Genomic DNA, 17,124 nt, shown 5'->3' with positions numbered 1-17,124 from the left:
AAACCCAGATCTGTTGAAGAATCACTGCCCTACAGAGATGTGTTGCCTCCACGAAAGAGTTAAAGACCACTGGGTCTAGTTTTTATAATTCACACTATTCCTTCCTCACCGTCAGGCTTAGTGGTCATTTCTCTTTTGCCTATAAAAGACTCCCCTTTCTTATTGCTTATTTCATGTTTCTCTATCATACATAAGGATGTTGCCAGGTGCATGAGCTCTGGATAGATGGGTCTAATCTACTGAGAGTGGGCTCTGCGTGGGGCGTGGAAGACCCAATAATCGTAATCGTGGCGATTTCAGGTGAACAAGCTCAGTCACAACCCGTAGAATTGCAGAGAACTTTGAAGATAAAATACCACAGGGCTTGGTGGAAGAACTTTGGCTCTACATTCCTGACTTCAACTATATGATTGGGTTGTATGTGTTCACTAACAGATTAGGAACTAAAATGAAGAAAACTATTTTGGAAGAGAAGTGACTTGTATTGGAATCGGCAGTGACCAATTTCACTGAATAGAGGAGAGGTTCATAGAACGCTAGAGCTGAAATGACAAAACCTTAGAGATTATTACATTATTATATACTAAATAGTATTAGATCCTGTTGTATATTACGTATTATTATATGCTTTTCCTCAAGAGATGAGGATAGTGAGACGTAGGAAGTGACTTGCTCACAGCTTTATGAATTTCATGCGAATGCCATCAGTTAAAGTGCGGCATAGCAAACACACATCAAGCCTAAGGAAGGAAATTTCGCCTTCAAGGAAAACAGCTGTGTGTAGGTATCATCTGTCATGGAGCTGACAGAGTTGATGGGTGGGGAACATCCAACATACTGTCCAAATGACTGAGTTCTTGCCTCTCTTACACCCTAAAAAAGGCTTCTGGGGGCTTCCCTGGTGGCGCAGTGGTTGAGAGTCTGCCTGCCGATGCAGGGGACACGGGTTCGTGCCCCGGTCCGGGAAGATCCCACATGCCGCGGAGCGGCTGGGCCCGTGAGCCATGGCCGCTGAGCCTGCGCGTCCGGAACCTGTGTTCTGCTACGGGAGAGGCCACAACAGTGAGAGGCCCCACGTACTGCAAAAGAAAAAAAAAAAGACTTCTGGGTCCCGAGTGGATGGGCCAAGTGGTAGAAGAGACGCCTGGGAATGAAAAGATGGCAAGCTGTCTCCAATTCCAACCAATGTACTGGAAAGACAGGTGTGTTCACCCGGATGTTTGGAGGGGACTGGAGACTTTCCTTTGTAGCGGTGGTGGAGGGGATGGACTCACGGCTTCGAAGGGGCCAGATGTGGCGCTGGCGCACCTTTTTCTCGGCATGTATATTTTCTGGATGTCTGTCCATCACAAATGTGTCCTCTCTGAGATGGTAAGCTCCTAGACCACAGTGACCACGTGTCTCACCAGCTTTGTTTGATGACGATCACGGAGTGACTTTCAACCAGGAAGCTGAGAACGAGGTGCTGTTTCAGAGGGTTGAGATGCCCAAACCATGTTCTCCTCCAGCTCCTCCGAGAAAAATCACGTGCCCAAGTGCCTCCTGTGGTTACCCCAGTGTGGGGACAGAAAAACAGCCTAACTGATGGCCAGTGATGGTGAGACCCATTCTGACGACTGGGATGGCAAAGTGTTATGAGCGAATGCTCAGGATTCTCATTCCTTGAAGTAGGGCTCTCATGAAAACAGGTTTTCTTTCCAGATAAATCCGATTGTCTCCATCATAACTTGAGCTCTCTAATTGTGTTTCTGAGAAAGACCAAAGAATAGCTTTCTCTGGGGATCTGTCAGACAGTCACAGCCCCCCATGGGAGCAGTGACTGGTGTAGCTTTCCCTAAAGAAAGGAGTGGATCATGTATATCTGCTAATGGTTCCAATCAGCCCCAGGAACCTAGGCTCAGCGACCCTTAAGCAGACTGAGAGAGATTTGGGGCTCTCACCCTTGCCATGACCCTGGCATGCCCCAAGACCGGTCAGGCACCACTACCTCATCTTCTCCTAAAGCAACACCTGAGTCACTAAGTGTTTTGATAAACCCGAGTCAGTCTGTTGTTTGTTTAGAAAATAAATCTACATCCAAGGGAACCTGTTTCTTTTTTTTTAATTTATTTATTTTTGTCTGCATTGGCTCTTTGTTGCTGCACTTGGGTTTTCTCTAGTTGCGGCGAGCGGGGGCTACTCTTCATTGCGGTGCACAGACTTCTCACTGTGGTGGCTTCTCTTGTTGCGGAGCCTGGGCTCTAGGTGCGCGGGCTTCAGTAGTTGTGGTGCGCAGGCTCTAGAGCGCAGGCTCAGTAGTTGTGGCACATGGGCTTAGTTGCTCCGCGGCATGTGGGATCTTCCCAGACCAGGGCTCGAACCTGTGTCCCCTGCATTGGCAGGCAGATTCTTAACCACTGTGCCACCAGGGAAGTCCGGGAAAATGTTTCTTTAAACAAAATAATGGCAGACCAACTTGTTATATATGACAGTGACAGCCTTCTTTCAAGTCACAGACGCAGCCCCCTGCTTTCGCAACTTTCTTTGACTGCTCCAAAATGCCCGACCTTTACTTGTCTGAATTCTGACAAAGTTTGCACCAGAGAGAGAACACCCAGTCACATGCAGTCTATTTTGTCTCCCAAACTAAAAAAACTAATCTCTGAGGAGATAAGGACCATTTCATATATATCTTTCTGTATTTAGTTGTATACAAATCTTGTGTATAAGTTAAAGAAAAAGAAAGAGAGAGCCTTGTGTTATGGTCTGAATGTCTGTGTCCCCTCCAGAATCTATATGTCCTACCACCAATGTGATGGTATTAGGAGGTGGGACCTTTGAGTGATAATTATGTTTAGATGAGGCCATGAGGGTGGGGCTTCCACAATGGTATTGGTGCCCTTATAAGAAGAGGGCACCACCAATGTTCAAAGCAGCACTATTTACAGTAGCCAAGACATGGAGGCAACCTAAATGTCCATCAACAGATGAATGGATAAAGAAGATATGGTACATATATACAATGGAATATTACTTAGTCATTAAAAAGAACGAAATAATGCCATTTGCAGCAACATGGATGGACCTAGAGATTATCACACTAAGTGAAATAAGTCAGGCAAAGAAAGATAAATATCATATGATATCATTTATATGCAGAATCTAAAAAAAATGATACAAATGAACTAATTTACAAAACAGAAACAGACTCACAGACTTAGAAAACAAACTTATGGTTACCAAAGGGGAAAAGGTGGAGGGGGGCATAAATTAGGAGTCTGGGATTAACATATACACACTACTTTATATAAAATAGATAATCAACAAGGACCTGCTGTAGAGTACAGGGAACTCTACTCAATACTCTGTAATAACCTATATGGGAAAAGAATCTGAAAAAGAATAGATACTATATATGTATATGTATAACTGAATCACTTTGCTGTATACCTGAAACGAACACAATATTGTAGATCAACTATCGTCCAGTATAAAATAAAAATTAAAAAAAGAAAAAAAAGAAGAAGAGAGCACCAGAGCTCTCTCTCCACACATACACAGAGCCTGGGTCACATGAGCTTACAGGGAGATGGTGGTCTTCATCAGGACCAAACCGGCTGGCTGCATAATCTTCAACTTCATGGCTTCCAGAACTGTGGGAAATAAGCTACCCAGTCGATGCTATTGTGTTACAGCAACTCAAGCTGATGAAGACAGCTGGGAAGGCTCAGGCTGCAGTTTTTGTGGGTACAGCTCTGTGGTATCCAATTCTCATTTTTTAATACCTGAGCCATACAAGCCAAGAGATGAAGGCAGTGGTATTCCCTGCAGGCGCTCCTGCAGTGTGGACAGTGTTATTCCTGGTTACGTAGCTCAGGGCCTGGCTCTCTACCCTTATAGAATATTCTGTTGGACACTTATTGTTCTCAAATTCCTTTGCTGCTTAAACTAGCCAGAGTGGACTCCAAGGTCTGCTACTAAGAACCCAGGCCAATGACATGAACAAATGCAGCTGGAAATAAAGGGATTAAACCAGTTTATTGCAGGATTTCTCAGAGCCATTAAAATAATGTGCTTAGTAAATCTCCAAAAGGGAGACAGAGTGTGCGGCAGTATCTTCACCTAACCTTGTGGGGACTGTCTGACGACTGCGTCACAGGACGGATAATCTTGCAAGAAGTTTGCAAAGAACTCTGAGCCTGGTACAAACTGTCCATCCAGTCCTGCTAAACAGAACAGGTCCAGCCTATAAGAGTCGCCCCTGATCCTCTCTGTCATTCCCTGGCTCTCTGATGCCAGGCTAGCTGAAAACACCCCCTGAAACAGATTTCTTTTTTTACAACTAAAAAAGCAATAGAAACAAAAGGCAGAGGGGGCGACATTTTCCTTTGACCTGAAGGTAGATTTTCACCTGTTTCATCCTCTTTTTTGGGTCCAGTGCTCGTGAGTCAGCAGTTATTTTCATGACTATCTCAATGCAAAACCTAATGAAAGGGAGGACCTTGAAGATGGCAGAGGAGTAAGACGTGGAGATCACCTTCCTCCTCACAAATACATCAGAAATACATCTACATGTGGAACAACTCCTACAGAACACCTACTGAACGCTGGCAGAAGACCTCAGACTTCCCAAAAGGCAAGAAGCTTCCCACGTACCTGGGCAGGGCAAAAGAAAAAAGGAAAAACAGAGACAAAAGAATAGGGACGGTACCTGCACCTCTGGGAGGGAGCTGTGAAGGAGGAAAGGTTTCCACACACTAGGAAGCCCCTTCGCGGGCGGAGACTACGGGTGGCGGAGCGGGGGAGCTTTGGAGCCGCGGAGGAGAGCGCAGCCACAGGGGTGCAGAGGGCAAAGTGGAGAGATTCCCGCACAGAGGATCGGGGCCGACCAGCACTCACCAGCCCAAGAGGCTTGTCTGCTCACCCGCCGGGGCGGGTGGGGCTGGGAGCTGAGGCTCGGGCTTTGGAGGTCAGACCCCAGGGAGAGGACTGGGGTTGGCTGTGTGAACACAGCCTGACGAGGGTTAGTGCGCCACAGCTAGCCGGGAGGGAGTCCGGGAAAAAGTCTGGACCTGCCAGAGAGGCAAGAGACCATTGTTTCGGGGTGCGCGAGGAGAGGGGATTCAGAGCACCGCCTAAATGAGCTCCAGAGACGGACGTGAGCTGCAGCTACCAGTGTGGACACCAGAGACGGGCATGAGACGCTAAGGCTGCTGCTGCAGCCACCAAGAAGTCTGTGTGCGAGCACAGGTCACTCTCTACACCTCCCCTCCCGAAGCCTGTGCAGCCGCCACTGCCAGGGTCCCGTGATCCAGGGACAACTCGCCCGGGAGGACACAGGGCGCGCCTCAGGCTGGTGCAACGTCACGCCGGCCTCTGCCACCGCAGGCTTGCCCCGCATTCCGTAGCCCTCCCTCCCCGCGGCCTGAGTGAGCCAGAGCCCCCGAATCAGCGGCTCCTTTAACCCCGTCCTGTCTGGGCAAAGAACAGACGCCCTCAGGCGACCTACACGCAGAGGCGGGTCCAGATCCAAAGCTAACCCCGGGAGCTGTGCTAACAAAGAAAAGAAAGGGAAATCTCTCCCAACAGCCTCAGGAGCAGAGGATTAAATCTCCACAATCAACTTGATGTACCTGCATCTGTGGAATACCTGAAGACAATGAATCATCCCAAAATTGAGGAGGTGGACTTTGGGAGCAACTGTAGACTTGGGGTTTGCCGAATGCGACTGACTAGTTCCTGATTTCTATGTATATCTTAGTTTAGTATTTAGAGCTTATTATCATTGGTAGATTTGTCTATTGATTTTGGCACTCTCTTCCTTTATATATATTTTTCCCCCTTTTCTCTTTTTGTGAGTGTGTATGTGTATGCTTCTTTGTGTGATTTTGTCTCTATAGGTTTGCTTTTACCATTTGTCCTAGGGTTCTATCTGTCCGTTGTTTTGTTTAGTACAGTTTTTAGCACTTGTTATCATTGGTACATTTGTTTATTGGTTTGGTTGCTCTCTTTTTTTTTAAATTACTTTTATATTTTAATAATTTTTTTTTTAGTTTTTTATTTTAAAAACTTTATTTTATTTATTTTTTCTTTCTTTCTTTTTTTTTTTTCTCCCTTTTCTTCTGAGCTCTGTGGCTGAGAGGGTCTTGGTGCTCTGGCTGGGTGTCAGGCCTGAGCCTCTGAGGTGAGAGAGCCAAGTTCAGGACATTGCTCCACCAGAGACCTCCCAGCCCCTTGTAATATCAATCGGCGAGAGCTCTCCCAGAGATCTCTGTCTCAATGCTAAGACCGGGCTCCAATCAACGACCAGCAAGCTCCAGTACTGGACGCCCCATGCCAAACAACTAGCAAGACAGGAACACAGCCCCACCCACTAGCAGAGAGGCTGCCCCAAATCATAATAAGTTCACAGACATCCCAAAACACACCACTGGATGCGGTCATGCCCACCAGAAAGACAAGATCCAGCCTCATCCACCAGAACACAGGCACCAGTCCCCTCCACCAGGAAGCCTACACAACTCACTGAACCAAACTTACTCACTGGGGGAAGACACCAAAAACAACAGGAACTAAAAACCTGCAGCCTGTGAAAAGGAGACCCCAAACACAGTAAGTTAAGCAAAATGAGAAGACAGAGAAAGACACAGCACATGAAGGAGCAAGGTAAAAACCCACCAGACCAAACAAATGAAGAGGAAATAGGCAGTCTACCTGAAAAAGAATTCAAAGTAATGATAGTAAAGACGATCCAAAATCTTGGAAATAGAATGGAGAAAATAAGAGAAATGTTTAACAAGGACCTAGAAGAACTAAAGAGTAAACAAACAATGATGAATAGCACAATAAGTGAGATTAAAAATTCTCTAGAAGAAATCAATAGCAGAATAACTGAGGCAGAAGAACAGATAAGTGACCTGGAAGATAAAATAGTGGAAATAACTACCACAGAGCAGAATAAAGAAAAAAGAATGAAAAGAATTGAGGACAGTCTCTGAGACCTCTGGGACAACATTAAATGCACCAACATTCGAATTATAGGGGTCCCAGAAGAAGAAGAGAAAAAGAAAGGGACTGAGAAAATATTTGAAGAGATTATAGTTGAAAAATTCCCTAATATGGGAAAGGAAATAGTCAGTCAAGTCCAGGAAGCTCAGAGAGTCCCATACAGGATAAATCCAGGGAGAAACACGCCAAGACACATATTAATCAAACTATCAAAAATTAAATACAAAGAAAAAATATTAAAAGCAGCAGGGAAAAGCAACAAATAACATCCAAGGGAGTCCCCATAAGGTTAACAGCTGATTTTTCAGCAGAAATTCTACAATCCAGAAGGGAGTGGCAGGACATATGTAAAGTGATGAAAGGGAAGAAACTACAACCCAGATTACTCTACCCGGCAAGGATCTCATCCAGATTCGATGGAGAAATTAAAACCTTTACAGACAAGCAAAAGCTAAGAGAATTCAGCACCACCAAACCAGCTTTACAGCAAATGCTAAAGGAACTTCTTTACACAGGAAACACAAGAGAAGGAAAAGACCTACAATAACAAACCCAAAACAATTAAGAAAATGATAATAGGGACGTACATATCGATAATTACCTTAAATGTAAATGGATTAAATGCTCCAACCAAAAGACACAGCCTGGCTGAATGGGTACAAAAACAAGACCCGAATATATGCTGTCTACAAGAAACCCACTTCAGACCTAGGGACATGCACAGACTGAAAGTGAAGGGATGGAAAAAGATATTCCATGTAAATGGAAATCAAAACAAAGCTGGAGTAGCAATTCTCATATCAGACAGAATAGACTTTAAAATAAAGACTATTACAAGAGACAAAGAAGGACACTACAGAATGATCAAGGGATCAATCCAAGAAGAAGATATAACAATTGTAAATATTTATGCACACAACATGGTAGCACCTCAATACATAAAGCAGATGCTAACAGCCGTAAAAGGGGAAATCGACAGTAACTCAATAATAGTAGGGGACTTTAACACCCCACTTTCACCAATGGACAGATCATCCAAAATGAAAATAAATAAGGAAACACAAGGTTTAAATGACACATTAAACAAGATAGACTTAATTGATATTTACAGGACATTCCATCCAAAAACACTTTCTTCTCAAGTGCTCATGGAACATTCTCCAGGATACATCATATCTTGGGTCACAAATCAAGCCTTGGTAAATTTAAGAAAATTGAAATTGTATCAAGTATCTTTTCCAACCTCAACGCTATGAGACTAGATATCAATTACAGGAAACAAACTGTAAAAAAATACAAACACGTGGAGGCTAAACAATATGATACTAAATAACCAAGAGATCACTGAAGAAATCAAATAGGAAACCCAAAACTACCTAGAAATAAATGACAATTAACATGATGACCCAAAACCTATGGGATGCAGCAAAAGCAGTTCTAAGAGGGAAGTTTATAGCAATACAATCCTATCTCAAGAAACAAGAAACATCTCAAATAAACAACTTAACCTTACACCTAAAGCAATTAGAGAAAGAAGAACAAAAAACCCCCCAAAGTTAGCAGAAGGAAGAAATCATAAAGATCAGATCAGAAATAAATGAAAAAGAAATGAAGGAAGTGAAAGAAAAGATCAATAAAATTAAAAGCTGGTTCTTTGAGAAGATAAACAAAATTGATAAACCATCAACCAGACTCATCAAGAAAAAAAAAGGAAAAGACTCAAATCAATAGAAATAGAAATGAAAAAGAAGAAGTAACAACTGACACTGCAGAAATACAAAGGATCATGAGAGATTACTACAAGCAACTAGATGCCAATAAAATGGACAACCTGGAAGAAATGGACAAACTCTTAGACAAGTACAACCTTCTGAGACTGAACCAGGTAGAAATAGAAAATATAAACTGACCAATCACAAGCACTGAAATTGAAACTGTGACTAAAAATCTTCCAACAAACAAAAGCCCAGGACCAGACAGCTTCACAGGCAAATTGTGTCAAACATTTAGAGAAGAGCTAACACCTATCCTTCTCAAACTCTTCCAAAATATAGCAGAGTGAGGAACATTCCCAAACTCATTCCACGAGGCCACCATCACCCTGATACCAAAACCAGACAAAGATGTCACACAAAAAGAAAACTACAGGCCAATATCACTGATGAACATAGGTGCAAAAATCCTCAACAAAATACTAGCAAACAGAATCCAACAGCACAATGAAAGGATCATACACCATGATCAAGTGGGGTTTATCCCAGGAATGCAAGGATTCTTCAATATATGCAAACCAATCAATGTGATACACCATACAGACAAATTGAAGGATAAAACCATACGATAATCTCAATAGATGCAGAAAAAGCCTTTGACAAATTTCAACACCCATTTATGATAAAAACCCTCCAGAAAGTAGGCACAGAGGGAACTTACCTCAACATAATAAAGGCCATATATGACAAACCCAGAGCCAACATCATTCTCAATCGTGAAAAACTGAAACCATTTCCACTAAGATCAGGAACAAGACAAGGTTGCCCACTCTCACTGCTATTACTCAACATACGTTTGGAAGTTATTGCCCACTCTCACTGCTATTACTCAACATACGTTTGGAAGCAATCAGAGAAGAAAAAGAAATAAAAGGAATCCAAATCAGAAAAGAAGAAGTAAAACTGTCACTGTTTGCAGATGACATGATACTATACACAGAGAATCCTAAAGATGCTACCAGAAAACTACTAGAGCTAATCAACGAATTTGGTAAAGTAGCAGGATACAAAATTAATGCACAGAAATCTCTTGAACTCTTATACACTAATGATGAAAAATCTGAAAGAGAAAATAAGGAAACACTCCCATTTACCACTGCAACAAAAAGAATAAAATACCTAGGAATAAACCTACCTAAGGAGACAAAAGACCTGTATGCAGAAAATTATAAGACACTGATGAAAGAAATTAAAGATGATACAAACATATGGAGAGATATACCATGTTCCTGGATTGGAAGAATGAACATTGTGAAAATGACTATACTCCCCAAAGCAATCTACAGATTCAATGCAATCCCTATCATACTACCAATGGTATTGTTCACAAAACTAGAACAAAAAATTTCACAATTTGTATAGAAACACAGAAGACCCCGAATAGCCAAAGCAATATTGAGAAAGAAAAGTGGAGCTGGAGGAATCAGGCTCCCTGACTTCAGACTATACCAGAAAGCTATAATAATCAAGATAGTATGGTACTGGCACAAGAACAGAAATATAGATCAATGGAACAGGATGGATAGCCCAGAGATTATCCCACGCACATACGGTCACCTTATCTTTGACAAAGGAGGCAAGAATATACAATGGAGAAAAGACAGCCTCTTCTATAAGTGGTGCTGGGAAAACTGGACAGCTACATGTAAAAGAATGAAATTAGAATACTCCCTAACACCATACACAAAAATAAACTCAAAATGGATTAAAGACCTAAATGTAAGGCCAGACGCTATAAAACTCTTAGAGGAAAACATAGGCAGAACACTCTACGACATAAATCACAGCAAGATCCTTTTTGATCCACCTCCTAGAGAAAGGGAAATAAAAACAAAAATAAACAAATGGGACCTAATGAAACTTAAAAGCTTTGTACAGCAAAGGAAACCGTAAACAAGATGAAAAGACAGCCCTACGAATGGGAGAAAATTTTTGCAAATGAAGCTACTGCCAAAGGATTAATTGCCAAAATATACAAGCAGCTCATGCAGCTCAGTACCACAGAAACAAACAACCCAATCCAAAAACGGGCAGAAGACCTAAATAGACATTTCTACAAAGAAAACATACAGATGGCCAACAAATACAGGAAAAGATGCTCAGCATCACTAATCATTAGAGAAATGCAAATCAAAACTACAATGAGGTATCACCTCACACTGGTCAGAATGGCCATCATCAAAAAATCTACAAACAATAAATGCTGGAGAGGGTGTGGAGAAAAGGGAACCCTCTTGCACTGTAGGTGGGTATGTAAATTGATACAGCCACTATGGAGAACAGTATGGAGGTTCCTTAAAAAACTAAAAATAGGGCTTCCCTGGTGGCTCAGTGTTTGAGAGTCCGCCTACCGAAGCAGGGGGCACGGGTTCGTGCCCCGGTCCGGGAAGATCCTGCATGCCGCAGAGCGGCTGGGCCCATGAGCCACAGCCATTGAGCCTGTGTGTCCGGAGCCTGTGCTCCGCAACGGGACAGGCCACAACAGTGAGAGGACCACATACCGCAAAAAAAAAAAAAAAAAAAAAAAAAACTAAAAATAGAACTACCATACAACCCAGCAATCCCACTACTGGGCATATACCCTGAGAAAACCATAATTCAAAAAGAGTCATGTACCACAATGTTCACTGCAGTTCTATTCACAATAGTCAGGACGTGGAAGCAACCAAAGTGTCCATGGACAGATGAATGGATAGAGAAGATGTGGCACATATATACAACGGAATATTACTCAGCCATAAAAGAAACGAAATTGAGTTATTTGTAGTGAGGTGGATGGACCTAGAGTCTGTCATATAGAGTGAAGTAAGTTGGAAAGAGAAAAACAAATACCATATGCTAACACACATATATGGAATCTAAAAAAAAAAATGGTTCTGAAGAATCTAGGGGCAGGACGGGAATAAAGACACAGACGTAGAGAATGGACTTGAGGACACGGGGAGGGTGAAGGGTAAGCTGGGACGAAATGAGAGAGTGGCATGGACATATATACACTACCAAACGTAAGGTAGATAGCTAGTGGGAAGCAGCCGCATAGCACAGGAAGATCAGCTCGGTGCTTTGTGACCACCTAGAGGGGTGGGCTAGGGAGGGTGGGAGGGAGATGTAAAAGGGAGGACATATGGGGATATATGTATACGTATAGCTGATTCACTTTGTGATACAGCAGAAACTAACACACCATTGTAAAGCAATTTATACTCTAATAAAGACGTTAATAAAAAACAAACAACCTAATGAAAGAAGTCTTTGTAAAACAAAACAACGTGGGAGGGGAGGGGAAACAATCCACATGAAAATCTGTTCTGTTTCACCAGCTATGCATCCTTCCCCTCCTAAGATCATATATTCCACAGTTCCTTAGAGATTTTTCTAAATGATTACATTGTGTTTCAATCTTTCCTATTCATCTTCCACGCCTCTGTTACTTGTTCACTGGGAGTGAAATGGAGCAGAACCCTGTGTTCCCTGCCCCCCTAAGTCCTCAGCCTGGTTTTGTCTGTGGAAAAACTTTAGCCAAAGAATAAGTTTAATCAGAGAAGTGAGAAAATTCAGAAACAAAGCAAAACAGTCAAAGGAGGACAAGTAATAACAATTTAGTCGTTAAGCATAGTCAAGGACCTTTAGTTCCTTCTTAAGGGCTTCAGATAATATTCTGAGCCATATCCTGTGAGCTGTCTTATAGACACTGAAACCTCCACCAGGTGGAAGAAGTTAAGTGCATGATGACCAGACTGTAGCCATGACATAAGCTGCCACAATTCCGAGAACTGGCCTCAAGGAAATGGGAACAAACCGACCCTGGAACTGAAGATTAAGTGTACCTAAAACAATCAAGATGACGCTGGTCAGACCACCAATGACCAATTTCAAGATGACGGCCAGAGCTGACTGTACTGTTTCTGCATGTAGCCCCCTCCCTCCACGTATAAAAGCTCTTGCCCACTGGGTGTAGGAGCGGGGTGTTTTGGCCTTTGGACAGGTGTCCACCCTCCCACCCAATCCTGGTTGCTGGCATCCAAAACAAAGCAAACTCTCCTTTCCACCAACCTTGCCTCTTTATTGGCTTTCGAGCGGCGAGCAGCCAGACCCCACTTTCAGTTACAGGAGGACATAGCATTAAAAGTAGGATGGGGCTTCCCTGGTGGCACAGTGGTTAAGAATCCGCCTGCTAATGCAGGGGACACGGGTTCAAGCCCTGGTCCGGGAAGACCCCACGTGCCGCGGAGCAACTAAGCCCGTGCACCACAACTACTGAGCCTGCGAGCCACAATTACTGAGCCCATGCGTCACAAGCACTGAAGCCTGCACGCCTCGAGCCCGTGCTCCGCAACAAGAGAAGCCACCGCAACGAGAAGCCCACGCACCGCAACAAAGAGTAGCCCCCGCTCGCCGCAACTAGAGAAAGCCCGCGTGCGGCAATGAAGACCCAAAGCAGCCAAAAATAAAATAAATAATTTTTTTTAAAAAAGCATGATGCACTTTGAGGTCAGAGGTACCTGATTCACAGCTCTGTCACTTTCTGTCATGGGCACTTAAGCAAGTGCTTAATCCTTCTGAGACTCAAACATCCCAAACTGGATTGGCAAACGAGACTTGTGGGAGGGGCCCTACCTCATGGGGAAGTTACTGGAGAGTGGACAGAGGAGTAGAGAGTCCATCTGTCTTAGAAGAGGAGAGACCACGAGATCCTGCTGGAAGCCTGGCACTGCCGGGCTCAGCCCTGGCAGCAAGGAGAGGGGTAAGCAGAGTTCATTACTCACGGGACTCCAATCTCGAAGATGTTGTTCTGGATCAACTGCTTCCCCAACATGATGATGCTGAGCTGAATGCACAGCTCCATGAGGCAGCCCCCAGGGGCGCACTGCAGGAGGAGAAGAGGAAGGACGGGGCGGTCAGGCCAGGCGGGGCTCAGAGGGGCAAGGGCGCGAACTCAGCCAGCCTGTGGAGGCCGCAAGGATTGGGGCAGGGCGGGGCAGGGCGGCAGGGGCACCTACAAACCACTAGCCTAGCCGGGCATGAAACACCAGGGGCTCCACTTGCCTCTTCCATGCGGTAACCGTCAAACACATAAACGTAGCTTCCAGGTCTGCCCACAAACCTGAAACGGAGAAGTGCGGGAAGAGTTAGGGGAAGAGAGAGGGAGTCAGGACTGCCTGAGGGCGTGTCTCCTGAGTGGCCCAGCCACTGCCCGATGTTGTTCTTGAAAGGATTGGCCAGGGTGGGTGCTCATCACCGGGAAGGAGTTCCTACCTGTTATCAGCTAACAATCACCCACAACACGTAGGGTTCACCTCTTGATTTTTAGTTTTTATAGGAATATAGTTGATTATAGTTGATTTACAATGTTGTGTTAGTTTTTGCTGTACAACAAAGGGAATCAGTTATGCATATACATATATCCATTCTTTCTTAGATTCTATTCCCCTATAGGCCATTACAGAGTACTGAGCAGAGTTCCCTGTGCTATACAGTAGGTCCTTATTAGTTATCTGTTTTATATATAGTACTGTGTGTGTCAATCCCAATCTTCAATGTATTCCTCCCTGCCCCTTACCCCCCGGTAACCATAAGTTTATTTTCTACATCTGTAACTCTATTTCTCTTCTGTAGATAAGTTCATTCGTAGCTCTTAACGTGGTCAAATTCCAAGGGGAGGGGATTGACGCTGGGTCTGGAATGGGGCTGGGGCACTCTGTGTGCGCGCGCGCGTGTGTGTGTGTGTGTGTGTGTGAGAGAGATCATTTCAGAGCCTAAACACAACGAAGTCTGTATTGTCTCTAGTGCACTGTCCTGCACCTTTTTCCCTCAGCTCGTGTCAAGAATCGAGTTCTGATTGCAATTCCTCCATGAGGGCTTCTGATTTCCCAGAAAACGAAGGCCAAGATGGACTAAAGTTGCAAGTGGAGATTCCTGGGACCAGAAAAGAAAAATCCAGACTTCTTACTGAAAATACTTAGAGGAATGGAAGAAGCCTGCCTCATTCCTCTTCTAAGACCTCAGAGTCTATTTTATTGGGGGATAAGAAGATTGAGCCAATGGGGGAGGCAGAGAGGTACTAGCCAACCATGGAACCAGAGAGGTCATCAGAAGAATCCCACTTTCTTGAAATGTCATCCCCTCACCCATCTATTGAAATCCTACTTGTCCATTTGAGGCTCAGCTTGACTTTCCTCCTTGGTGAGGTCTCCCTGTCTCTGTTCATCATTAAGTGTTCCCCTCATACTTCCTTTGCACCATTTTTATGGTACTTACTGCAGATTACACTGTGCTGTTGCCAAGACTACCACAATCACTATTTATCACCCAGGACTGTTATATAGTAAAGAATGTGACTGGTCACTGTCCCTGATCCCTGGGAGGAGCCTCTAAACCCTTGGAATTTCCTGATAGGAGTGTCTTTGTTATTCATGGTGGGCCCCTGGGACTAGACCTAAGTTTATGCTAATGAGATGACTCAGGATGGGGAGGCCAGTGCCAGAAAGACCAACCAGGTGATCAGAGAGTTGGGGCTTTGATCCCAGGAAAAGCAGCCGGACCTCAGCTCAGGGAGAGGGACTGCAGACTGAGTTCCATCACATGAGCAATGCTTCATTCAATGATGCTTGTATACCAGGACCCCAGCAAAAACCGTGGACACTGAAGCTTGGACGAGCATCCTGGTTGGTGACGCACATGGACGTGCCAGGAAACTGACATGCTGAGGACATCCTGAAGACACGGGAGCTTCTTTTCAGGATTCTCCTAGACCTTACCCTACGTGCCTCTCCCGTCTGTCGCTTTGAATTTGTATCTCTTTGTGATAATAACACCCTAATTTTAAGAAGAGCACATTCCAAGCTCTATAAATTGTTCTAGTGAATTATCAAACCCAAGGGGTTAGTGGCTGTAGCCAGTTGGGCAGACCCATCAGTGGCCTGAGAGCCCCAGAGCTTGCAGTACTGTCTGAGGTAAGGGCAGTCTTGTGGGAGACTGTGCTCCTCATCTGTGAAGTCCACACTAACGCTGAGTAGTTGCCATCAGACCTGTATTGCAAGATCTAAGAGCCACTGGCTAGACATGAAATTCCCTCCTGTCACAGCCTCCAAGTTGAGAGACACAAATTCCTCTAAGACTAACCCTTCAGGGCCCAGAGCCGAATCACTGCAGAGTTTCCCATGTTAACAGAATCTGAAGATGCTAATCCAAAATGATTTAGGGCAGCCAGGTGGCAAAGGGAGTGGGGAATGGGGCCAAGGGTGTAAACTGACAATGGAGACAGGCTGACTCCAGTGGAGGGCTCAGTCTTCATGACCAATTGCCCTTCCATGTGTGGCACCGAGATACTCACCTCCCCTTGAAAAAGGCCACATAGAAGATGGGTGAGTAGGCATTGACAAACTTTAGCAAGAAAGCCTTGAGTACCAGGCGCTCTTCAAATGTCTTCTCTGTTTTTGGAACCTCTGAAAGAGAAGAGCAAAGCGGATCAGACTGAGAGACAGACTTCTCACCTCTCCAGAGTTGTGACCCTGTGACGTGAGCCATTATCTGTCAGTTTACTCCTTCAGAGTAGAAACTAAGAGATCCATCTCTCTCGCACCTTAGAACTGACTTCGTCTGGGAAGTCCCAAGCGGTGTTCCAGGTAGTATGAGGCTACAGAAGGCCAAGCGTACATACGATCATCACCTGTCTCTTTCCGCTGCCCTCCGCTTACCCACGCAAGCAATGGTTTCACACTGGGCTCCTCAAAGAGGGATCTGGGCAAGCAGAACATCCTCCCGCCACCCTTGCTTCATCAAGAGGAAGTCAGCTTTCACCTGCATACTTGACACTTCTACGGAGATGTTACTTGAACAAACATCCCTGACAGAAAGCCCTGTTAACCAGTGAACAGAAGTCAAGAAGCAGTAAAAGCTTGTCTAAGGAGATTGCCCCAGGCATACATGAGCCCCCAGGCACCTGTGGCCCTGGGAGGGGACTTGAGAATGAGGAAGCTTAGTGATTACCATCACTATTGTGATCCTGGCCTTGATTTTCCCCTAAGGCTGAAAGAAGGGAAAGTGAAGAGTTACCCGTCCTGGTTCCCATGAGAAATGCGGTGTCAGTCCTGGAGAGCCAGCAACACTGGAAACTTCTTCATTCTCCAATCTCCCCTCCATCCTAAAACCCACTTGAGTTCACTGATGTTGGCAAACAGTCCTAGAGGCCCTGGCAGGCCATGCTGAACCCACAGAGCTCCCAGCCCCTCTCAGCTGTGTGTTGAGGGGTGGGATGATTTGCTTGTTCTGTTTTGCTACAGAGATGGTTGTAGGAGCAGATTTTAGCATCAGACATATTTGAGTTCAAATGCTAGATGTAATTAGAGAAGTGAAGTTATATAAA

General features: G+C 44.5%; 1 protein-coding gene across 3 annotated transcripts in view; it reads right to left on the bottom strand.

Annotated features, from left to right (window-relative positions):
• ANO2 (anoctamin 2) overlaps positions 1 to 17,124 on the bottom strand; it is a 333,331-nt gene that overhangs the window by 46,281 nt on the left and 269,926 nt on the right. For all 3 annotated transcript variants that reach the window (XM_079936516.1, XM_079936518.1, XM_079936517.1), the window contains 3 exons: positions 16,093 to 16,204; positions 13,806 to 13,863; positions 13,526 to 13,626 (listed from right to left, as the gene is read on the bottom strand). In XM_079936516.1, coding sequence (XP_079792642.1) covers positions 13,526 to 13,626; positions 13,806 to 13,863; positions 16,093 to 16,204 — 271 coding nt within the window. The remainder of the gene's footprint in view (positions 1 to 13,525; positions 13,627 to 13,805; positions 13,864 to 16,092; positions 16,205 to 17,124) is intronic.

The sequence above is a fragment of the Stenella coeruleoalba genome, assembly GCF_951394435.1.
Source record: "Stenella coeruleoalba genome assembly, chromosome: 11".
NCBI classification, from domain to species: Eukaryota; Metazoa; Chordata; class Mammalia; order Artiodactyla; family Delphinidae; genus Stenella; species Stenella coeruleoalba.
Note: the sequence above shows the minus strand (reverse complement) of the source record. Positions and strands in the feature narration are given on the sequence as shown.